The 25,456-nt window shown below is 33.7% G+C and overlaps 4 protein-coding genes across 7 annotated transcripts; 2 read left to right on the top strand and 2 right to left on the bottom strand.

Annotated features, from left to right (window-relative positions):
• Positions 1 to 297: 297 nt before the first annotated feature.
• Positions 298 to 9,432, bottom strand: LOC128189007 (uncharacterized). Of its 2 annotated transcripts, none has more exons than XM_052860373.1 (9): positions 9,240 to 9,432; positions 6,538 to 7,288; positions 6,055 to 6,240; positions 5,207 to 5,332; positions 4,577 to 4,783; positions 4,084 to 4,192; positions 3,301 to 3,524; positions 1,488 to 1,614; positions 298 to 1,124 (listed from the first exon to the last, which is right to left on the bottom strand). In XM_052860373.1, exons 2-9 carry the CDS (start codon positions 7,279 to 7,281, stop codon positions 985 to 987), a joined length of 1,863 nt encoding a protein of 620 aa, XP_052716333.1. In that variant the 5' UTR covers positions 7,282 to 7,288; positions 9,240 to 9,432; the 3' UTR covers positions 298 to 984. The 2 variants fall into 2 exon arrangements, with proteins under 2 accessions (XP_052716333.1, XP_052716335.1); XM_052860375.1 differs by having other exon boundaries at positions 9,275 to 9,428.
• A 146-nt stretch (positions 9,433 to 9,578) lies between these two features.
• On the top strand, positions 9,579 to 14,113 carry LOC128188402 (acetyl-coenzyme A transporter 1-like). Its single transcript, XM_052859427.1, has 9 exons — positions 9,579 to 9,719; positions 10,277 to 10,906; positions 11,033 to 11,187; positions 11,318 to 11,502; positions 11,820 to 12,004; positions 12,629 to 12,749; positions 13,002 to 13,110; positions 13,269 to 13,375; positions 13,661 to 14,113. The coding sequence occupies exons 2-9, from the start codon at positions 10,290 to 10,292 to the stop codon at positions 13,817 to 13,819; spliced, it is 1,638 nt and encodes a 545-aa protein (XP_052715387.1). The 5' UTR covers positions 9,579 to 9,719; positions 10,277 to 10,289; the 3' UTR covers positions 13,820 to 14,113.
• Positions 14,114 to 16,087: 1,974 nt separating this feature from the next.
• Positions 16,088 to 18,265, bottom strand: LOC128189359 (Fanconi anemia core complex-associated protein 20-like). Its single transcript, XM_052860932.1, has 5 exons — positions 17,926 to 18,265; positions 17,237 to 17,366; positions 16,950 to 17,072; positions 16,418 to 16,605; positions 16,088 to 16,268 (listed from the first exon to the last, which is right to left on the bottom strand). Exons 1-5 carry the CDS (start codon positions 18,048 to 18,050, stop codon positions 16,196 to 16,198), a joined length of 639 nt encoding a protein of 212 aa, XP_052716892.1. The 5' UTR covers positions 18,051 to 18,265; the 3' UTR covers positions 16,088 to 16,195.
• A 38-nt stretch (positions 18,266 to 18,303) lies between these two features.
• Positions 18,304 to 25,286, top strand: LOC128189021 (arginine/serine-rich coiled-coil protein 2-like). Of its 3 annotated transcripts, none has more exons than XM_052860396.1 (9): positions 18,304 to 18,450; positions 18,688 to 18,862; positions 21,719 to 21,792; positions 23,074 to 23,382; positions 23,553 to 23,746; positions 23,883 to 24,046; positions 24,221 to 24,360; positions 24,478 to 24,609; positions 24,712 to 25,286. In XM_052860396.1, the coding sequence occupies exons 1-9, from the start codon at positions 18,379 to 18,381 to the stop codon at positions 24,970 to 24,972; spliced, it is 1,521 nt and encodes a 506-aa protein (XP_052716356.1). In that variant the 5' UTR covers positions 18,304 to 18,378; the 3' UTR covers positions 24,973 to 25,286. The 3 variants fall into 3 exon arrangements, with proteins under 3 accessions (XP_052716356.1, XP_052716357.1, XP_052716358.1); XM_052860397.1 differs by having other exon boundaries at positions 24,478 to 24,603; XM_052860398.1 differs by lacking the exons at positions 18,304 to 18,450; positions 18,688 to 18,862 and having other exon boundaries at positions 21,713 to 21,792; positions 22,186 to 23,382.
• The last annotated feature ends 170 nt before the right edge of the window (positions 25,287 to 25,456 follow it).

Below are 25,456 nucleotides of genomic sequence, written 5' to 3' on the forward strand. Positions count from 1 at the left end.
ACTTGACAAGCGACGTACTCAGGCTGCTTAGCTATGACCGGTGAAGTGCAGGGGTTCCGAATGACGTAACCGTCAACAACCTGTAGCCTTCTCTGGACATACCGTCTACTACCGCCATGTCTCGTTATGAATCTGTTAATCCTATTATCTCTTCAAAGGCGGAAAAGTTATGAATTTTGTAAAGCTCTATTTTAAAGACCATGGGTAACGTGTGACCAAATATCGTTTCGTTGACACCCCAGCTTCCTGGAGTTTAGCAGAAAGGACAGGATTTGTGAAGAAAAACAAAAAGTGCAATAACAGTAAAAAAGTTTAATTAACTAACGTAATAAGCAGCGTATTCGCTAACAATTGTCCATGCAAACTATTATTTCTTGTGAAAACATATACACACACTTAAAAAATAATACCAAACGGACAACAACAACAAAACAAAAGCAGTTCTTAAAACTAAAACTCACTATTATATAACCGGGCTATTTGCAAAATGTAACATTAATTCGCAATCTCTTCCTTAAAAGTGTGTATTTGGATATTCCAATCATTTAGTTGATTCTCTCCATAACTGAATTGTTTCGCACATCCAATTGAACTATTTAAGCGCGTTAATTTGAGAAAACTAAAAATGATGTTCAGTCTTCATGAGTCTATGAATGTTCAAACTTTTAAAGATATTTCGAATTATTTGAGGCTGAGTTAATTATGATCACATGGCGTCTTTTGCTATTTTTAGCTGGATTACAATCCGTTAATAAACCAAACACTCCCTGTGTAATGTTTCAACACGTGATAGCTGTCACTATATCTTTAATTGATTAAAAACTATGAGTCTCTATGTTATATGTTTGATCACAACCAAGTGTCTTATCCTTAGCTAGAACAGAATCTGTCAAATTCAACACTCCATCTGTAACATTTAATCACGTTACATTGTAATTGGAAACATTTTTGATCACGTGACGTGCGTCAGGAACACTGGTTAAACTAAAACCGGTCATTAAATTCAAACACTCCCTCTGTAATATGTTTGATCACGTGACGTTTATCGCTGATCACCGCGTTCATTTGATCCTGGATCCACGAAAGAACCTCTTGGGTCGTTTGTCTGGATGCAGCATAATAGGCTAAAATATAGAAATTATATGATTTTATTTAAATAAATTAAATATTACATGTAGTATATAATTTTACCAGAAGAAAGACTGTTAAGACATACATGTGTCATTAGACCACATTGTAGAGATTTATCCATTTTATTAGAAAACAATTCGGGTAAAAGCCAAACTCCAAACTGATTCTTGTAACATGATTTTAATTTATATCTTGTCTTTTCTCCCACTACATGATAAAAAAGAACGGCTATCACACTGAATACAGTTTTACAGTTAGGACAGTTGTGCACTTTGGGGATGGGGTTGAGGGTAAATGTTATAATTCCTTTCTAATCAGATGCTACATGTATTGAATAAAACAGACTCAGTACTTACTGTCATCTTTACAGCACATGTAAAAACATGTCCATACAGATCCCGAGTAGATTTCTTCAGGGAGGGGAAACTCATGAGTAAGGTAGAGCAGTTTTCCAAGGAACAAGAATGCATGTCGATACACATCCTGATGAGTAGACAGGTGTGTATTTTGAAGTATATTACAATTACTTAGATTTATTCAGATGGGTCCTGAAAGACCCTTTGTTTTATTGTCAATTTCTAAGGTTTTTACATCTTAAAGTATGTACATGTATTTGCATTTCAAATATATTTTCTGGTTACATTTAAATACATGTACACTGTACATGTACGTCTTGGAAATGAATACTGCAAAATCCCCACACATACTTTCAATTTTTGGTATGTAACAATACATAATATCTGCACCCAAACAATTTTTGCAGCCATCTGAGGTATGTATTGATTATAACAGGGTGGGAGTGTTGTTTTTCCAGTAGTTGCTACACCAACAAACATGTTAGGGGCCTCAGGCTATGAAGCGCTGTGTAACAGTGTGTAGGAAGTGTGTATTTACTAGCTAGACCACTGTAATAGTTTATATCACCACCTCATTCCAGAAGAGCCATCAACATCCTTCCAGTTATTACTGGATCTAGAAATGTGGGGGAGGGGGAGATCTGGAATCCCCTAGAAAAATTCACTTTTAAAACTTAAAAAAATCTTCATAGCAAAGTCACTGACATATTCCTTTGGACCCCTTCCTACTCCCCCTTTCAGAATAAAGGAATATTTCAAGTTTACACATTTTTTGTACATAAGCCTCATTTTCAAAAAATTAGATTCTTTTGGTGTTTATACCAATTATTATTTCAATACAAATCTCTGAATGACAGTACAGTACATATGTAAACGCTAATGTAGGTATTCATAAATAGATACCTATACAGGTGAAAATACTAATAATCTGGTGACAAAATGATTACGTGACTGTGTGTTACTTATACATAATACAGTAGGAAGTCACAAACCCTCCTTCTGATTCACATAACTCAGAAGGTCATTGTAATATTCTGCAAACATTGCAAAACTCCTATGCTGCAAGAGTCTTCAAACAGATTGCATGCAAATCAATGAGCAAAAATACCCATAACTGCCAATTACATGCAAAAGCTATACTAAATTGGGAAAAACAGACTTATTTAGCAATTTTCTTGATCAAGGGTCTTTTAGGCACAAGGAAATGTTGTGCATGTGATGGATATGTCAATTAGACATTAAAACATCAAACGAAGTCATGATTTACTTAGGCCACCTAAATCATTGATCATGAACTACCTAATCACTGGTCAGCATGTAAACTTCAGAACAATGCCCGTGTTCCTGCACTATTTTTCTATAGGAGCATTACCCTTTCAAGAAGTTTTTTTTTAATGCTGACAGAATTACAGAATTATGATGAATCAGAATTAATAATAGAGATGAAAATGATTGATAAAGGTACTGGACACACAAAGTAGCCCTCATCAAATCATAAATGCATTATGCTTTACCACATCGACAGGTTTTTTTGTTGTTGCTTTTTTTTATTGTACAATTGTGTGGTGCAAAAGGCACTGAACTAATTTTGGATTGAGTGGTTGAACAGGGCAGGAGAATGAACCTCTTTTACTTATGCAATGAATAGTACATGTATTACATGTCCTAACAAAAGCTAGATATATTTCTGAAATAGCACAGAAATTAAGACACTGCAAAATAGTGGTTCAAAACCATAATGCATGATTAGATATAAATTCTAATGGGTTTATCATTTCAGAGCAAAATAAGGTTAGATCATATTGGCACTTACAAGGAACCAGTTCCCAATGGACACACATCGGGGGGTGGGGCGGATCTGGATTTGCTGGTAGTGTTCTTCCCTGGGTCGTGCAAACACGAGGGCACACAGGGCCAAGAACTCCTGCTGCTGCAGCTGAAGATTCCTCCCCCAGTTCAACAACAGGAAGTACCGTAGACAGTACACAATGAAACCATTCTTCCTACCATAGCGGTCAAACCATTTGGGCCTCTCCACTGAAATTCAATTATAGCCAATGTTTGGAATGTACCAATATATATAGGCTATACGTATATCCTGTGTTTTTTCGCAACGATCTAATTTTCACTTTTTCCAAGATCTCTTTTAAATCGCAAACACTTGAATACACAGAAATTATATTCAGTAACATTTACTATAAGAAACTTTCTAAATCGCAAAAAATGACTGACGAAAATTAAAAATATTACAGATTTCACCTATTTCGCAAATTTTGTGACACGCACAAAGAACTGATATACGGTAAGAGCAATGCTGTGGTTTGATCATTGTAAGTTGGAACAATAACAACCAATATTTTCCTTTTCGTTTACGTTTATTGAATCTTTGTGATGTGACAGATCTAAATTCTGCTGTTAAAAACTAAAGTCGTATGCTCAATCGAATTAAAATATAAAACTCTTTCTGACATCACCGAATATGACCCTCAATGGGTCATTTTGGATCTTTCTGCACTTAGTGCTATTGTAGAGACTTTTACTTAAATCAAATTGATTGTACAATGTAACAGCAGATGTACAGATCTTTACAATGTACCTGGCTCTTGGTGTGACATTATATAGTGGAAAGAGTTCAGATTCCAGAATATCTTATCTTCTTGTATTTTGTGGAGAGCTGGAAGATTTGGATCATCAATGGCTAAAACCTTATCAAAATAAAATAATTTCACTGCATTCATTTTCAATTTAATGCCACAATGGTGAATATAGAATAAATCTAAAATGATATTTCTCAAAGGGATTTGCATAAAAATGGTGTTGATTGTTGTAAATATAGTGCAATTCAGTACAGTATTATTACACGGTCACAATCCTATCAGATTAACCAAAAATGATATTTTTTCCTATCATATTATCAGGAAAAAATACAAAGGAATATATAAGAAATGGTTCAGTGATTTGATATTATATCAGATTAACCGAATTATTCGATTAACCGTTATCAGATTAAGTGGAACCCTCTGTATTTTCAGTGTAAAATTTGATTAACATATACTAGTATCAAAATTTCCAATCAATTAAAATCTCACCCCCTCAATTCTTAATGTATCCCAAGGGCTGCGCCCATACTCGTTGACAAGATTTTCTCTGCGGGGAAGGACAATTCTGTAGATGAGGGCTCGTAGTTCAGTTAATGCCTCCTCAGCACAAGGCTGCCCCCTGGTGGTATCCTCTTGTAACAGTCGATGCCAGTAAAAGTTGTTGTGCATTGCCATCAAGTGACTGGGGTATTTAAGCTACAACATGTTCATTAATATAAATAAAAATTCATTACAATTAAAATATTTTTCTTTTATGATGTAGTCTATTTAATAAAGAAAATTGAAATTTATCTAAAGGACTACCGGTATATGTATGATATGAGTAAATTTTGTCCATCATAAATAACTTTTTTATAAGTATCACAGGTACATCAAAAAATATTTTTTTGATTGAAAATAACCATCCCTAAGATATACTTTACATATATTTGTCCCATATATTTCAGCTTGCTAGCATTTTTCCATCTTTAATTAGTCTGCTATGAGAATAGATAGATAAATTTAAACACCTTTTATCCTTAGATTAACATGTTCTCCTGATTTGACAATTACAAAATTTTATTTTTTTAATAGGAATATGCTTTCTTTTTGTTTTCCTTCTTATTTTTTCATTCTTACAGAAGAAATCTTCTCTGCAAGGAGCTTAGAAAAGTATCCTTTGTGAACAATTTCCTCGGGGTTGGATTGAAGACAATAGAACATTCTGGAGTGTTCTACTGCCCTGGCAAAGCTAACATTGCGTGACTGAAAGTGAAATGAGGCTGTTATTAAAATAAAGCAACATATTTACATCTTTCTTTAAGCAAATGAGTGAACTGATTGTAAGGAGTAAGATATACATCAGAAAGTTTGATAAAAGAAATAGCCAAGTCGTCTCATACGAGAACAGAACTCTGACATCATCATGATTATTTCAAGCGGTCTGTGATTTTTCTTTGGCAGCTGAATGTTTTGACCGATCAATAAACTGACTAGAAATGGATCATGAAGATGTCAGCCCTGTCATTTTCTACAAAGCTATGAATCACATTCAGTTTCCTTATGATTCAGAAATAGGAGAACATGCTCAGTAGATGGGAGTACTGTAAATTCCTAATTAAACGTGAGGAATTTAAATTATATCCATGTAAAATCGCGAGAAGCAACCCTCGCAGATTTTAAAACCCTTCCCATTATTTTCTGAGAGTTGGAAACTACAAGAAATATGGATAAATGTTCCACGTTTGCGATTTTATATTCTCCCGATTTGATACAAAACAGCGGGATTGCGGAATTAAGTACTCCACTATCATAAGGAATTTACAGTATACGGTGTAAGAATGAATTGCTTCATCAATGTTAGGATTGACATCTTTACTCTATAAACATTCTGTCATGAGTATCATAAAGCCAAAATGAAGATGTGCGAGATATATCTGGCATAACTGCAGTGAGTAAATGACTGAATATGCAAAAGACAGTTTTACCATTTCCCTGTATAGCATGGGATGATTTTCTATGCCTCTGTAGCGATTCACCCATTCTGCAAAAGTTTCGACACCAATCCTTCCTCTTATGTCAATTTGTCTATTCAAACCAGTACTGACATACTGTGAGGTGAAGTCATTGCCAGCAATGATGCTCAGTTCTACCATGAGGTGCGGACTCTGAAACTGCAAATGAAAACTACCGGTACTTGTGTATGCATAATAAAAAGTTTGTTAAAAATCATATACCAAATCGTAGAGTAATCTGAAGAATGCAACAATTTTGTAAATTTCTTTTAGTTAAAACTGTCAAAAATACTATCAAGTACCAGTATGCTTGTACAAATATTGCAAACCTCAGTCATAATGATAAAGTAATTCAAATGGAAGTTAAATTTGAGAAATATAATATTTTTAACCAATGATTTTAGAGAAACACTAAAATTTAATGTAAGAATCCTTCCAGGACCACTAAATACCTACCCCCAACGAGAACCGGACTTTTTCGCTAGAGATGACACCACACCATACAGCCTCGGGTTTCACCGGAACTTCAATGGGCAATCCCATCTGAAGACCATTGTACATGTCAAACAAATCATTTGGAATAAATCTACATTTGTCAAAAACACAGAAGTCAGAGTCATTACTCCAGATAGCAAATGCTTTTTCTCGATCATGAAGAGCTTTTGCAATCATGAAATCTGCTTCTCCTGTGACACTTTGGATCATTTCACACCCACAAGACATAAGTGTCTCAACAATCTGAATTTCTAAACACACTGGTCTGGTGAACATTTGTTCTTCCAGGTTTGACACTTCTTTCCTTCCTCTGCACACATTGATCACTTCATTCAAATTCTCCACCTCCTTGTGGTGTCTTTTCATCCATGTGTCTAGCTTCTGCTGACTATTGGCTTCCGAACATCCTTTGGTAGCATCCTTAATGAACACGAATGAAATCTTAAGCTGTCTGAAAATTTCAATAAATCTCTTGATAAAGGTTTTCAGTGATTTGTATTCCCCACCAAGAATCTTAAGAAATTGGTTATTTCTGAGACTGCCAAGTCCTTTCCAGAATTTGGGAACCACCATATGCTCAAAGGAGTAAAAGTCCACAATAATTTCAATGCCTCCTCTGCTTTTAGCTAGAGCCACTAGGTCCACTTCATCCACACACTCTTCTCTTCTTCTTAGACAATGAGACAATAGACCTCGGATCCCCATATTTTTTCTATTTAAAAATTAATATGGTATCATATTAAGTACACATGTAAATCATAAATCTAGAAGGGGTGGGGTATTCTGGGCACTTTTTTGGGTTTTCAATTTTTTTTGCTTGCCAAAATTTCAAAAAAATTATTTTTTAGAAGGGGTTGGGGTGGGGTTGGGGTGGGGGGTATCAGGAGAAAACGTACCCAAGAGAAAACGTACCCAGGAGAAAACGTACCCAATCTCTAGGGTACGTTTTCTCCAGGAGAAAACGTACCCGGGTACGTTTTCTCCAAGAGAAAACGTACCCTATGAAAATCATAATTACACTACTCAATGGTTTTTAATACTTTCAAATACTCTTTTGAATAATAAATATACAGAAATGTGAGAGTTTTATAGATATATGAATTTATATAATACTTTATATTTTTAAAGGGGTTGGACATATTAAATAATTTTCAAATTCTACTTAAATGCATATTTCAATGCATACATGTAGATGTAAAGAAATATAGGTTCATTTTATGAATAATATCTTTATAATAATTGTAGCAACTTTTATTTATGTACGAATTATAATAACCTGTAATAAAGTGTTATCTGTCTATCCATTTATCGGCAGCCTTACCGATTTGAGTTGCTCTATGCGAGATCCCCTGATTTCATATTATAGTGATAATTAATTTATATATGAATCAAACAAATATTTAAAAGACTTCAGTGGACTTGGTTTCATTAAGCAACTTTGTTTTATAGATAAATTTCAAAAAAAATGTTAAAAATAACGCGATATCGACTTCTTGAGATACTCATCATTTAGTTCTCCAAATGATATTGCAATAAAAACTAATTATTGAACGGTTTCATTTATGGTGGATTAATTGTCGATTAATTAAACTGCTCAGGCCATGTTCATGTGTGTGTATGTTACAAATTATTGTCTTGATAATTTAAGTATGTGACTATGCATTTAAAAACAACAGCTGCAACAAATGCTACAAATGTTCATAGTATATTTTATTTTGTTTCATTTAAGAATATCTATGAAAACCATTATTTATTATTTTCATAGGGTACATTTTCTCCTGGAGAAAACGTACCCTATGAATTGGGTACGTTTTCTCCTGGGTACGTTTTCTCCTGGGTACGTTTTCTCCAGCATTCGGGTGGGATGGGGTAAGGGTAAGATTAAAACCCATTTCTGGGAACTCCCTGGAGAGAAATTCATGATCTGCCCCTGAGAAAAGTGTTTTCTCCCCTCTGATAAACACTTAATAAATTACTACAAAAATTTGATTGAATTGGAAAAAAATAGTCAATGAATTCTCCGTTTTTACATCCCCTCATAACAGCAGAAATTAATACTAAAAACTCCATCTATGTATAGTTTGCATAGAACATATTCTATAACACATTGGCATCATTTTATCATTTATATATAATCATGATTATGACTAAAATGTTACTTGCAGTGAAACATATCACATTTTACTTGTTTACAAACTAAAAATGTGAAAAAAGGAGGCATGTCAAAAAATCTTTTTTCTTTTGTTCCAGAGAACAAAATCATTTAATTCACAGAGCACAAAGGCAACATATATTGAAAATATCTACCCCAAAAAAACACAACACAAACAAACATTTAAAAAGATATGGATGCAAAAATGTACTGGGACACATTGAATATATAAGTACTACTAAGTTAATGCTAAGATCAGTCAGACTGGTAAACTCCTGCAAAAGAGACATAAGTCTGAATGGTTAATTTCATTATTTGATTGAACTAAAGGGTCAGATTGTGAATGTTTTGGGTGATTTGTTTCTCTCCGAGAGAAAACGTACCTGGGTACGTTATCTCTTAGAGAAACCGTACTCTAGGATTTTATTGCGTTTTCTCCTGGGTACGTTTTCTCTTAGGTAGGCCTACATGTACATGTCTGTACGTTTTCTCCAGCATTCAAAATAATTACCTCAGTGATATTGACTGCAGGCGGTACTGATATACCTTTATTTAGCAGCTGTCAATTTTCTCATTTTAACATATTCATATTATACTGTAGACTTAAGCGGATGCACATCATCAGAATACAAATCGTAAAATTGTTTCCTAACAAATTACGCAGAAAGTGAGAAACGCTATTTACTACTTTCACTTTCATTTTTTTTTTTATAGGAACTTTCACTTTCGCGACAACCAACAAATGTTGAATGAAATGTTAGAAACCTTTTTCTTTTTCTCTTTATTTCTCTGTGATTTGTAACATTCATCTACTCTAAGGCTATAATACAACAAGTGTTTAGATTTATCACTATTGCGAAATTTATAAGTACAACTTATGTGAATAACATTCTATCAACTTCCTGTAAGAGGTAAACAATCGAGTATCGCCACGTCGATTTGCAACTATTAGACCATTTGTCAATAAACGACAATATATTTGAAAGTACAGGTAAATTCCTCTGCTAATATATGCTTCCCCCTTTATAAATGCTATAACAGTTATATTGAGAGGTGTTTATAATGTCCCATAAGCTGACCCGGTGCGTTCAATGGCATATGGTGTTAAGTTTTACTGCAGTTTCAATTCAGTAAGAGATATTAGATATTATGGATAATTTAGCAATATGGTACTTATTTTTAACAGTGGTTGGGATATATGTTGTAGACGATCATGATATAGAAATCGTAGAGTTTCATACAGCAATTTAATTCGAGAGTATGCCATTGGAGAATCAATCTTGCAACCAATGACAGGTCCGACCAATGACCAATGCCACATTTTTAACTTCTTATTTTTTTTTAATATGGGTATTACAAATACAGATTGGTTGATAATTGCTTTTAGATATAACCAGTCGGCCCTCTGTGCAGTTAATAATATTGCCTTCATGTGATGATTTTTTTTTGTTCATTTATTTTAAAAAAACCCCTATTAATGGATTTATCAATAAATTGACTGTTTTATTTATATTGCATTATCTTAAATGTATTTTAATTTGCTTTTAGGAATGGAAAGTATATGTTGAAGAAGCTGATTAGTGCAATAAATTTACGCAGTGGAAAAAGAAACATAATCATGAGCAAAATGCCAGTGAGACGAAATCCTACTAGGCACACTATTGAGGAAGCAGACATAGGAGAGGACTCATTTCCTCATGTACCTATACCCTCCAGAAGAAAACGTGGCTCGGGATCTGAAAATGTTTCAAGGAGCCTAGAAGGAGACTATGGCAATGTAGCCTTGTTACTGTTCTTATATGTACTTCAGGGTATACCGCTGGGTGTGGCGGGCAGCATACCTATGCTTTTACAAAGCAGAGGAGTGAGTTACAAGGACCAAGCTATTTTCAGTTTTGTTTTTTGGCCCTTCAGTATCAAATTGTTATGGGCACCACTAGTAGATTCCTTGTATTTATCTTCATTTGGGAGAAGGAAGAGCTGGCTAATACCTATTCAGTATTTGATTGGTGTGTTTATGATATTCCTCTCCTATCAAGTCAACAGTCTGATCGGCAGTGAAAAGAGTGGTGATGGAGTGAGTGTTTATTTCCTGACTTTTATCTTCTTCATGCTCAACTTTCTAGCAGCTACACAAGACATTGCAGTGGATGGCTGGGCCTTAACAATGCTCTCTAGGTAAGAAATTTGGTAATAAAAAAAAATTCACACATTTTTTGTTTCTCTTATTCAATTCTAATGCTTTAATTTTTCCATGCAACTATTGGTGTATTAGTAACATTACATATTTTTTTGTTATTGTAGGAGAAATGTTGGCTGGGCTAGTACATGTAATTCTGTGGGTCAAACAGCAGGGTACTTTCTTGGAAACATTCTGTTCTTAGCATTAGAGTCTGCTGATTTCTGTAACAAGTATCTAAGGAGTGAGCCTCGAGAAACAGGACTGATCACCTTGGCTGGTAATGGCAGAAATCTACCAAAATGTTAAAAAAATTCTGGAATGAATCTCCATCTCCATCGTATCAGTCACGATAATTTATAATGAATATTCATCTGACCATGATTTTTAACATTGAATTTTCTATGTAGGATTTATGTTCTTCTGGGGCATGGTATTTTTTGTGACAACAACCTTGGTCATGATAATGAAACACGAGGCTGATGATCCTGATGCAGACAGTGAGCAGGGAATCCTTGACACATATAAACAGCTGGTCAAGGTCATTCAACTGAAACCAATCATCTCCTATGCAATCATCCTTCTCACAGTGAAGGTCAGATATCAACTTCCCTATATTTTATATGAAAAATACTTCTTTCCATTTTATTTTGCATGATCTGATTAACAAGTAAACATTATGATAGATTCAAATGATAACTTGGCTACTTGTGGGCTTTTTATTCTCAAATTATTGTGTCAATTGAAAAAATCCACATTTTGTATCACCCTTATTTTGTACTAATTGTATAAATTGGGTTCATATGGTATCTTTTGAGTAGTCATTTAAACTAAGGAGAATTATGTAAATATTACCTCCCATGTAAATTTTAGTATAATACAAAACTTAATTATTTCATTTTCTGTCAACAGATTGGTTTTGCAGCAGCAGATTCTTTGACAGGTCTGAAGTTGATAGAAGCCGGAATGAAGAAGGAGACACTTGCCTTGTTTGCCGTGCCCATGATTCCTATACAAATTATACTGCCATTAATCATAAGTAAATACACAGCTGGACCAACACCCATGGATGTGTATCTGCGAGCAATGCCATTCAGGTGCAAAAATAACAAATGCCCATAATAATTTACTTAGCCATTATTTTAGTATGTTGAGATAAAAACCTATTTTTAATGTTATTTACGGTATGTGAGGAGTGATTTTAAAAGCATTGCCTATAGTATTGAGTTTAAATTGCACTCACTTTGATAGGCTCAGATTTTTTTTTTCTGCTTAAAAAAAATATTGTCATATAAACAAAATTATAATCTCAGATTTGGAAATATTCTGATATTCATGGCTTTGTTAATTGTTACTTTCATGTTAGGCCTTTACAAAAAGTCAACTCACTAATAATAGAGATTTTTAAAGAATACAATCATATACCGGTAGATGTCGTGGAATCTACCCATAATGAATATAAAAAGTTATAGGATTTTCTGTCAAAGTTGAACTTTGATATCTATAACATATTTATCTTGAATAACATGCATATGTTAAAGTGTTATGGAAGTTCTTCCCACTGTTTCTTTATGTATTTTTAAAAGCTTTTTCATCTCAAATGCTGTAATACATGTATTTAATTTTTACTCAAGTTGTATAGAGATTTAAAAGATCACAAGGTTTGACAGCATAGTTATTCTCTTGCATTCTGAGACTCATAATGAACATTTCCATCACAGGTTACTGATGGGATTGGTGTATGCCTTCATGGTGTGGATTTCTCATGGGGTGCAGTCTAGTCCGGGAGTATTCCCCACCTCCTTCTACGCTTTCATATTAATTGTCTATGCTCTCCATCAGGTGGGTACTGTTTAAACTTCATAACAATGGTATTTTGTTGCAAGTTTTCAGAATCTTTTATAATACTCTTTGAATTTGTTGAATTTTAGTAAATATCTATTAAAGATACCAGGATGCAATCCCACTTTAGGCTATTTTATCTGAAAAAAGATATTTGCAGTGAATGCATTTTGACATTTGACACTTGGTCACTTCCCAATGGAGAATCTCATTATATGTTTTTATATTTTGGGTTTTTTTTCTATTATACAGGTGACATTATATAGCATGTTTGTCTCTGGCATGGCCTTCCATGCTAAAATCAGTGATCCATCAATCGGAGGCACATACATGACTTTACTCAATACCTTGTCTAATCTTGGTAGGTGTCAGCAATGACAGTGTTTTTCGGTTTTTTTTTAGTATCTACTATTATATAAATGTATTACAATACTAATTTTGTTGAACAAAAAATAAATGGATGATGAATTTATATGAAGTACTCTTCTGTTAGTACATATATAATATTTATAATTACAGGTGGTAATTGGCCAAGTACATTAGCTCTATGGTTAGTGGATGGTTTAACTTTGAAATCCTGCATTGGAGCAGTTGGTAGTTGTGAAAAATCAGCTCCTTTAGAAGAGGTATGAGGATTTTGAAGTTTTTTGTCAATTAAACATAAATGACACACTTGGTATATTATTTTTAGTTTATGGTTTAGTTGGACTTTTGGGAAAGATTTAGATGGTAAACTTAAATCCATCTCTGTGTGCTCCCCGCCAAAGGAGTCAATATCTGCTTCTCTCTCCTGATTAGTGAAGATTTTAATCAGATCTTGAATATAACTGAGTTACTTAAACTTTTCAAGGTTTAACAGATACCTTATATTTATTGACTTGTGATTATAAGATTTTTATCCCTGTTTTCAGCAATGTACTCAACATGGAGGTGCATGTGAGACCAGTGTGGATGGGTACTACATAGAATCCATTCTTCTGATAGCCATTGGATTCTTGTGGTATATATGGAGGTATAAAAAGGTGAAGGAACTGGACAGACTGGACATCTCTGCCTGGAAATGCTCTTAATTATCTCCCATGTGCATTTCATATCCACTGCTACATTCCTGGGTGATTTTATCAGATGCTCATGCATTTTTTATATAAAAAAACAATGTCTTATAAATAACTTTAAGAGATTTCTAATGGTCGTGATCATACTGCCATACATAACATTTCAGATTGCTCTGAATCTCGTTTTCGTTCAATTGCAGTTCAGTGGAAGAGTGTGTTTATAATTTTTTATGTTGTCAAATAATTGGAAAATGTTTATTTTATTTATAAAGATCAATTTGTTGAATAAATAAATGAAAATAATTAACAGTGCCGTATCTTTCTTTCTGTCAAACGCTTTAAGTTTTTAAGTCCTAGAAAACTGCATTTTGTTCCATGTATAAAATGAGTCTTCTCTTTCCACCCTACATAAAACCAATTCCATCTTAAAAAGACATTCCTCACAATTACATATAGGAGTAATACTTGCCAAACAAAACAGGTAGCTAATCTTCTATCAGCTGATAGTTCAACTCATATGCCACAAGAGGTCACTTCCATGGACTTATACTATTATATGTTCTTTCTTAGTCTGTATAAGAATAGAGTATATACTCAGTTGTATGTGGGTTCAAGCTCTGACTTTGAAGGGAGATAATGCAATTTTCCATTGTTGGAAAGAAACAGTGCTGCGTTTTACAAAAGAACTTACGACTGATGACCAAATTAAAGAATGCTTATTAATCACAAACTATTCATTATTTGAATTTAATGGCTGTAAAAAATAATTATAGAAATTAAAATGAGGGTAAATTAATGGTAATATATAAATTTTGTTACCCATAGGGCATTCCATGAGGCTAAAAATATTTATGACTTTGTCGTAAGCTCTTTTGTAAAGTGCAGCCCTGAATCTTATTCCACTTAATTTCTCAAAAACCTGGTCTCATGTTCTGATTTTGATTGATTTACAACACAAGTACAGTATGTTCAACATTTAGACATAGTTAAAAAAAAATACCCTGTACGTCATGTGTGGAACAGTATTTTGCTCATCTTTACTAGCCAAGGGTGAAAATCCACTGTGTTTCCCCCAAGGATGAATAGAGAAGCACCTTGGATCCTCACCCTTGGCTAGTGAAGATGTATTTTGCTCTGAGCCATATAGACATACCCAAGAAACAAGTTGAAGCGGTTATACTGTTTTTAACTCGTCCATCACAGTCATTCGGTCCACCAGATTTTTGTCAGCACAACTTCAGGGAATTTCATTTTGTAAGTACCAGTAAAAGGGCACAATGTGTAGATGCACATATTACTAAGCAATTTCAATTCCATCTTTTTTCTGGTAATTTTGGCCCTTTGGAAGTTTGATTTTTTGCCATTTATCGAATAGATGTTCAAATATGAACAGTTTCTCTCTGTAACTCCTCTTTAACAGCTGCACAAAATTTTATGAATCTTAGATACCTAATGAGGACAAAAGTTATGGATGTGCACATTACCAGGAAATCATTATTCCAATATTTTCTGGGAAATTTGGCTCTTTTGAACAATGAACAGTTTGTCAGCTCAATTTCTCTTTAATAAACTACTTCACAGAATTTCTAGAAACTTTGTAGGTGATAAGGACACAATGTGTAGATGTGCATATTACGTGTACCTGCATGGATATTCCAATTTCATTATTTTTTTCTGGGAATTTTGCCCCTTTTAGATCTAGAAGTCTGGCAAGTTTTGAATATACTGCAGCACTGAAACAATTTGTCAGCTTTTCTCTTAAACACCTGAATTAATTTTCATGAAACTTTGTAGTGCCCTTGTTGTTGTAATTTTTCAAAAAAACATTTTCATACTTTCTTTTTAATCGCTATGCCAATTTCAGACCCGCATCCAAGGGGATTTCATGAAGAAAAAATTAAAATAAGGTGGATTGTTTCAAAATCTTTCTCTCAAGAACGAAATAGCCTGTAACATCCAAACTTTTGCATATCATGACCCCAATTGATTCGTCATTATAAGAACATAATGGTTTTGGTTGAAATCGTGACCGTGCCCCTTTAATGTCAATTTTGGAACCTTTATGATAGATTTGATCACACCAGATGTACATAGTTGCAGGAAGTTTTGATGTGATTTGATTTTTCTGGGAGTTTTGCTCTTTTATTAAGGTATTTTGTGTATTTAATGCATACCCTGCCATTCATTATGTGTAGCATTTTCAAGTAATGCAGGAGCATGGGGGATGTGAGCTTGCTTACTTTTTTTTACCGAGGGGTATGCATATAAAAAAAACACTTTGAAGAAACTTATTTATGCTTTTTATTTAATCTCACTGAGATTACAATATGAAACAACTGAACACATTTGTGGTACAATCTGTTAAGTTCTCCTGATCTCCTACTTAAATTTTTACCATTGCACATCATCATCTGTGGCAGACAGACAGTTGGCTAAGTGGCTGTCCACATCAAGCATGGTAAAACTGTTAAAAAGAGATGATTTGATGAAATATATACTAGATTGCTAATAGTATGAATATGTGGAAATTCATAAGTTATTTTTCTATATACCAATTTTTGTTTTTTTTGTATAAGTTTTTAACAAAAAGTGACAATAAACCACAATATATACCTGGGACCAAAACTTTTCCCACACATTGGACACTGGGAGACAGCACTTTGACTGGCCTCTGGTTCTGTCTTTAATACCTGTGGGGATGGTTGTCTACCATTGGTACCTAGATCTACAGAAGTGTCTGATTCCACTCTGCAGCTGTTGATGCTGGCATTGTTGTCATTCTTGATCTCGGGTATAATGATCTGTAACAAGTTTTTATCTGTTGATATTACTGTAACATTCAAATTTAGTGAAAATTGTTTTAAAGTTTATATATATTTCATAAATAAAATCATAGAATTGAAAGAGGAAAAAGAAAAAAATAATGGAAACAAAAATTGTATTGTAATTAACTTTTAATTGTTATTGCATCTTCAAGCTACATTACAAAAAAAAGACAATATTTCTGAATTATTAACTTTGTGATAAAAAAAAAAGGTTTAAGGTTCCTGTCAAAAAATATCAAAATCGTTTAAAAAAGCCAGGAAAACATCAGATAGAGCTTGTTTGTTCAGATAAATTATTATGAAGATTATTCACAACTCACATTTTGAAGGAAATCATTGGACATTGGTTTGCGCTTCCTGCATGTGGAACACATGGGTGGGAAAGGCGACAACATATTGTGACCAATCATTTTTCCAGCTGGGGTTTTCGCATTTTCTTTAACCTAGTGATATGAGAAAATATTTTTAACAAATCAAACTTTAATAAAACATTTCATTAATAAATTATACAAATTATTACATTTATTTGATTCAGAATCATTCATCATGTGAGCTAATGGTTCTTTTTTCTGTAGAAAATCTAAACAAAGTATTAAAAAGTGTATACCTTTGGTAGATCTTGATGATGAGGGAATGGTGGAAATGGTGGGAGCTTAGTGAGAAGTATTGGCTTTTTGGTTTTATCTAATTTAGTATTCTGCAGTTTTACTTGTGCATTCTCTGGTTTTGTCTCTGACCTAGGAATAAATTGTAACTGAAAAGTTGAACAGTTTTTCATATCTTATTTTTGATTTTGCTGATCTTCATTTCCAAACATCTGTATACCGGCCATTACAAGGAAATACATGTATTCACCTACTTTTTATTTACGCACATTTTACCCTCATTGTCAGCTGGTGGATATTTAAGACTGGGCAAATTTGAATGTCTTAGATTATCTCTCTTTTTAACACAACAGTGACTGGGTAAATTTAAGATGGAGCAAAACTGTTTGCAAGTGTAGAAGAGCAAAAATAACCCTGTATACAGTATGTAAATTTTAAAAGGAAAAAATGCTCACAAATACAATGTTCAAATTACAAATACAATGTATATGCAATATCCTTCAATACATACAATTAAGGGAGTCTAAATATTGTATACATGTACTTGTATGTTATAGTTATTAATTCTTACTATATACTGATGTGCTGTACTGCCCAAAGTAGATATGGACAGAAATTATATAAAACTATGACCATAAATTATAAGATGGGGTTAAATAATCAATAGTGAATACATATATAATTCATTTACCTTGCATTTGCCCTTAAATGGTTGTTTGTACTCTTTGCATCTTTTTGTTTTGTAACAGGTACTTGGTGAGTTGAATTCTTCTCGTCAACAGCGCCAAGTTTTCGTTTCAAGCTGAGTCTCTTCATCGATTGTCTGCACCATGCTATCCCATCTACTTTCACTTTCCCTCATTGGTTTAAAAACTTTTTTAAATTATCTTTCACACACACATTATACCTCTTATTATTTAAAGTATTTACTTAAAAGGTAAATAATTCATTAATTGTCCGTGTCTACAGGGACTTATGCCTATACTTCCACAGTTTCCGTGTTTTGTGATCGAATTGTAAAGAGACCGAATTACTTTGGTAGCAGGACTTTTATCAGATATTACTTTAACCGGAAGTCTAACCACACCAGACATCGGGAAAGGTCAAAAATAGAACACACAGAGAAGGAGTCAATACCAGCAAAATGGATCTTTTGGCAAGCTATGATGATGATGGGGATAAATCGCAAAGTTCAAGTACTAATAAACAAGATCAGGTAAGGTATTTCCATATTGTAAATGATATTCTTTACGCAAGTACATCATATCTTATAATTGAAAATTTGCTTCGTTTGTAAACAAAATGGCGGTTTTGTTCATTTCAGTGAAAGCGGAAGTAAATAGCCCATTGAAATGAAAACAAAACAAATAAAATTATGAATTTGATCAGAATAAGGGAATAAAAGAGAGAAATATCTGATAGCTGATTTGATTTGATTTTTTTGAAATTATAGGTGGAGATATCATCCAGTCTGCAATCGGAGTGGGAGTCATTTGAGAAAATGATTTCAGGTGAAAGTGAGGAAAAGCCTTCCTCAGTGCAGGAGTACCTGCAGGCTGGAATCGTAGCATATCCAGGATTATTCCAGAACAATGATGAAGATAAGAAATCAGATTCAGATGATGGAGGCAAGATTCATATTATTTGCTAAATTTGATACTTAAAAAAGCTCACAAAATTGACTGAAGAAATAACTGCTGTACAAACTATATTGTGATAAAGTTAAGTTAAAATTCATTGATTTGGTATCTATAGTCTGTCCCAAGTTATTGCTTCCGTCACTCTTTGATTTTGAATAAAAATACACATACCTGCGAACGAAATGCTGTTGAAATACCGTATTTTCCCGACGATAAGTCGGTATTTTTTTTCTCTGAAGCAGAGCACTCGACTTATCGTTTTGATCGACTTGTCTAAGGCTTGAGGTCAGAAAATTGTGAAAAAAAATATTAAAAATCTTGGTTTTAATCATCTTGAGCTGGCTGTGTTATTGAAAATTACGTTGTTGAATTCAATGTTCATCTTTAATTATTATCATTTTCACTCATCTGTTAACACTAGAATACATATTAATAAAAGTTATTGAACAATGGTGTTTTTTTTTAATCAATTAAAAGTTTTACCGTTCTGTTTTTATAAACACATCGTCACATGATTCCATATATCACTATAGTGGGAAGATAATATTGCGCAGTAAAATTGAAACCAAACTTGGATGGAAAAAAATATTGCAGTAGGTCCGGGGAATGTTTTAAAGTTTTATTATTTTATTAGTAAAGAGTTGTTAGTGGAAAGTATAAATAAGAAATATTTTATGGTCAAAATCAATCTTAAAATATGTAATCGGCAATTATCGACTCTATTGTTTATACGGTAGACTGATCCCGGTTGTGTTAATAATCTTGCTAAGGCTGACATCTATACGGCAATTTCACTCACTGTGTACATAAAGAGTACCGTTATAAGAGTGATTATAGTTCATTAATTAATTATTGTCCAATTCTTTGATTATTGTTTAATAAAAAATTTAGGAAACGTATGTATGTCGTATATCGTCATTATCAAGTCGTACAAATGATCGATCTATTCTAACAGTGTCTCTTTAAAATAATAGCGTGTAATTGTATTACTGGATACAAAGTAAACAAGTTTCATCAAATCATAGTAATTGCTATTCTTCTGCACTTGAGATCCCCCTTTGAAGTCCGACACGAGACAGGTGCATGCCTCTGACACCGGAAATTGTTAAACAAACATTGACCAAGCGCCGAGTCAACAGGTGGCTGGTTACGTAATGGCGAATACACTGGCGATGGTCAGAGTGGGTGATTATTTTAATGCATGGGAATAACATATTTCTGTCAAAGTAAGTTTAATTTTGCATAACACACGATATCGTGAATTGTTTACAATGCAAGCGACTTTGTAGATGTTGTCGGTATTTGAAAATATGATGCATAAGTATAAAGAGTAATTGTTTAAATGTTAATCATTAATAATAATTGGTAGCAATATCGGGGACATCGTTTCATCATACACTGATAATGTTACTGCAGTTTTATACACCATTTTGAAGTGATAAGTTCGACGTGTCGTCTGAATCGACGTGTCGTAGGATTTTGTTAAAATTTTGGCTAAAAATGAGCAATTCGACGAGTCGTCCGCATCGACGAGTCGTCGGGAAAATATGGTAGATGAAAGGGAAAATACCCAAGATATCTTCGTTGATAATCCTTTTTCACTCATTAAAGTTCACAGGAACGAAAACAAATTTTTTACGGAGATTTATAATGGGAAATGTTTACATCTTTTCTCCATTCGGAAGTACTCAGGACACCTCGCGCAATTTTTCAATGTTATCATTTGGGCTTATTAATGGCTGATGCAATGCAAAATCTCTGTAGACTTTCTATTTTGGGATGTGTATTGAAATCTTAAGCGGTTGAGGGGGCGTTTCAAAACAGATAATCTGGACATTTTTGGGAGTTGATTTTAATCAACTCTGCTATGCAGTTACTCTGGCAAACCGAAACTGAAACAGTGTTTGGACCTAAGCACAAATCATCACCGCTGACAAGAGTTAGTTCTTGAAAATAATCGATAAATTCGATGTAATGTACGCTAAAGCATTTTTGAAAAGGAAACTTATTTATAAATACCTAAGAAATAGTCAGATTTTAAATAGTACGAACAATTTAGAAGTTTTTTGCAGCCGTATGTTTTCCTACGCCGGAGTTCAATATAGTCTCGTTCAACCATCTGCTGTCTCCGTACATCTCAGACAAGCAGAGAGTCAGTCTATATTTAGAGGTCGCATCATCAAGCTATCATGTCGGAGATTAACGGAGACAGCCGAGCATCTGGTTCAACGAGACTAGAGTTCATTATTGGTTGGATCCATACACTTTCTAAAATATTTCGAATACCGATACATAGTTTGATGAAATCAATTCTATTTTTAAATATTACACAACATGATTCATAAGAGGTTTTCTCGAAATTCTTGTCGGAAAAGTCCGAGAATCCATATTATAAAAATGTGCGTAATTCAAATAGAGATTATAAACTACTTGCCAAGCAAAATAACATGATTTTAAGATAAATAATAAAGTCGATAAAATCAACTCCCGTCAGTACTTCAGTACTTTGATTTATATTAGTGGATGAACGTAGTTTGAACTCAAAAAGTATTTATGATTATCGAAATATCAAGCAAAAAGTGGTGGAAGCAAAATCATATACATATATATATATATATCAAAATTTCTCTTTATTTTATCATAGCCATTTGAAGTCCTGGTCTTATCAATAATATAATCCAAATTTCAATTATATCTTAGTAAAAACATTTATGTCATGACGGACCATATAAAAACCATATTGTGAGTATAATTCTACAGACAAAATAAGTGAAAAATATTGTTTCATTAAACCATGCTTTGATTTCGATGGCTTAAAAATATTGCCTCATTTCTGTCTTTTAGCTGAAGCTCCAAAAAAGACCAGATCATTTGCTGATGACGTGATGAAGCTCTTTAGATCTGAATTTGTGGAAGAGGTAATGCACAGATTAGCTGAACCCAACAAAAATGCATTTTTGGTTAATGTTACATTAAACAATTTTATTAATGATATATCATATACAACCTCCTAGCCTTAAACCCACGTCATTTTTTATTTCATACATTACTACAATAGGTATGGAGCATTTGTATATGGGGTCCCATTTTAGGATGTCTTGCGCAATGTAAAAAAAGAAAACTGAATTCAATGAAATTTGATAAGTACTCCAACCTTGATAGGTTTACCTTTAAAACAATGTAATTCCCAGGTTTAGAAGAGATATTGGCCATAGTCATTCCCTGTCTTTACATAAGAAAAAATGTGATAAAAAAAAAAGGTTTAAGGTTATTTCTTCAATAATCTGACCTACTATCTACATATCAATTAGGTTTACCTTACCATGTGATTGCTGCAAAGAAACACTGATTCAACATAAAATGACGACAACAATATCTTGAATTGTTGTCGTTTCCGTGGTGGCGTAGGGGTAAGTAGACGGAAGAGGAGGTAACCAAAGTCACAATCATCTGTGATGAGAATGTTGAGTTTCCCTTGTGAAGAATATGCTCTGCCTATTCCTGATTGACTTTTGACAAAATGTTCTTCACAGTATGCAATGACCTAAGACATGATGCAACCATTGGAATTTTCATTTCTGTCTTATTAATTGTACAAGTGGATGATATGATATTGTACCAGTGATTGGTCTGAAATTAAAAGACTTTATTAATCTTTTTCAGATTTTTAAAAATTGATATTTGGTTTTATGTTTTTATTTTTTTGTTCAATTGAACCAGGTTATATGCTATCACAAGTCATAGAAGCTGAAAGTATTCCTCTCTGAGACTCACTTACATACAAAATGTTGAGCATTCCTTACTTTATTGTATTTAGTTGTACCGGTACATGTACCAAACATAAATTATAATGATTTTTGAATGAATTTGTAAAAATTCATAAAAATACAGAGTTAATCAAATCATGAATTTGTGCATGAACTTAGCAAAACTTGTTTACTAGACAACTAGTTGATAGCATTTTCTTAACCCCAAAATCATGTGTTACAAGAATCTTAAAATTACAGAATCTTGACAAGGAACAGGGTACATGAAATTTTTCTACTAGTTTAATCTTGATGTGTTTGAATATGAGTTAAAGATAGTATTATTTAGTAAAATCTATTTAAAAAGGGATTGTATATGCACTTTTTTCACAAATAATTTTTAGTTTAGAGTAATATTCCAGATTCTATCAAGGAATGTCTTTTCTTTTGCAGGAATTGGACATGCCTCCTAGACCTCGGTCATCTTCTCACTCCTCCCACTCATCTGGATCTTCCCACAGCAGTAGATCTAGGTCAGCCTCTCCATCGCCGGACAGGGAAGATGGCAAAGATGACAAGGAGGAAGACAAAGAAGAGGAAGAGAAGAAGGAAACTGATGAAGGAGACAGCAAAAGCAGAAGAAGATCCAGAGAGAGCCCGTCCAAAAAAAATCGTTCACGATCGAGGTCAAGGTCACACCGTAGACGGAGATCAGACTCCAAGAGGAAATCTCGATCCAGTCGATCCAGATCCAAAAGAAGGGTACATAAACACTATATGAATTTTTGTCCCTGGCACTCTATAGATTTCAAGCAAAGAAATTCCTTTAATATGGTTCTATTTTAAAGAGTTTTCTATTCAATACAATTAAGTCATGCTCTGTAGATTGAAACCTTTCCTTGATATTCATTAGTTGTGATTTGTTTATTTAGAGTCGAGATAGAAAAGACAGTTCATCTCACAGAAGACGTAGAAGAAGCAGATCTCGAGATAGGAAGCACAGAAGGCACTCCTCTAGAGACCGACATAGACATAAGAAAGACAGGCGAAGGAGTCGAGATAGACATCGCAAAAGAAGCCACAGGAGTAGGTCAAGGCAACGCAGCAGATCGCCACTCAAACATAGGTAGAAAATGCTGTTATGTAGCTTAACAAAAGAAACTTTGAAAAGGTTTACAAGCAGTAGTAAATACTACTTTTATCAAATGAATATGCTTTTCATTGTGAGTTCAGGGACCTTAATTTCATGTCACATTGTTTAGATCTGTAAAAAGTAGAAGTCGCAGTAGAGAGCGTGGTCATCACCCTGCAATGTCATCTTCCAAGGCAGATGGAGAGAAGCACCTGACCTTTAAGGAGAAAATGAGACAGCAGCTATTAAAAGCCAGCAAATATCTGCAGGGAGGCGAGGGGCTAGAAGTGGATGGTGAGTGGGCATTCCCATTTTAATCACAAAAAATATTTAATGCAATGCTATCTTGTCAGTGCAATGTATTTCAGATGACAGATTTATGATAAACATTTTACATGCTCGATACTATATTGGATCTTGCTGATTTTAGTTTAAACATTTATATTGATGTTTTATTTGACTTTTCAGGAACTCCCAAGGAGAAACCTAGTACCCTGCCATTAAGTGATGGACATAAAAAGTTTTTTCAAGCGCTAGCTTCATCGACTCAGTCAAGTGTAACCCCACAGATGGCTCTTTTACATACTATGGCAGCAATGCACCAAAAGGTTACTGCTAGTTTATAGAAATGAAATGAGCAGGAACAATCAAGTACAATATTATTGAAACTTTTCAGCGAGAGCAAAATATTTTTACCCATTTGTAAAATTCTTCATATTTTGCAGGCTCAAGAGATGACTGGAGTAGCTGTTCCCAAATACTATAATCCAGCAGCTGTAAACCCTTTGAAGTATGCAGAGCAAGTTCAGAAAAGAAAGTTGCTCTGGTCTAAAGCGAAAGAGCACAAAGAGGTATCTGTAAGTTTCAACCCAATTTTTTCCATAACCCATATATTTTGTTTAATAGAGGGTGTTAATGATATAAATAGGTTATGGATTAAGATTTTGCTAATTTTTTAGGACAAAGAAAAGGAATGGCAACAAACAGCATTTAATCAAGATGAAAATGGGAAAATGGCCTCTAAATTCAAGAAGTTGATGGGAATAAAGCATGAAGGGGCAGATGGAGAAGGTTCATCAGAGCTTACAGAGGAACAAAAAAAGAAGCGGGAGGAATTCTTCTCCAGGCTTGACAAAGACTATGAGTTTGCTCGCATGACAACCCACACCCAGAGAGGGGTGGGGCTAGGCTTCTCCTCTCAGGGAATTCAGCCCCCCTAGTGCATGGAATGTGTTTGTTTTGAGGAACTGTGATTATTTATTAAGACTTGAAAAGTGGAAACTCGATCTTTGAGGTTAAACAATGATTGTGTGTCTTTGTGAGACACATGTAACATTATGGTGAATAATGTTACTTCATTTCATCTTGTAAATGGTCACCTGTAAACTTAATTTGTAGTGCAACCAAAATCTGAAGTATCCTAACAATTCAATTTGAAGCTTTAACAATTGACCATTGATTTTTTTATGTACAAGTGTTTCTACAGAGACTAATATTGTTTTGTACAATAAATAAAGTCAACCCAAATACCAAACTTGATTCTTTGACTTTATGACAATCTAGTAAGAGATAAAGTGCATGATTAATATTATAAGTATGAATTGATATGATTGAAGCATGTTTCAGTTTGCATAAAATCTATATTAACTAATAATGGACATTTTTTGGGAAAAGTAATTTCTGTTCTTTTTTATGCTTGACACA

The sequence above is a fragment of the Crassostrea angulata genome, chromosome 6 (genome assembly GCF_025612915.1).
Source record: "Crassostrea angulata isolate pt1a10 chromosome 6, ASM2561291v2, whole genome shotgun sequence".
Taxonomy (NCBI): domain Eukaryota; kingdom Metazoa; phylum Mollusca; class Bivalvia; order Ostreida; family Ostreidae; genus Magallana; species Magallana angulata.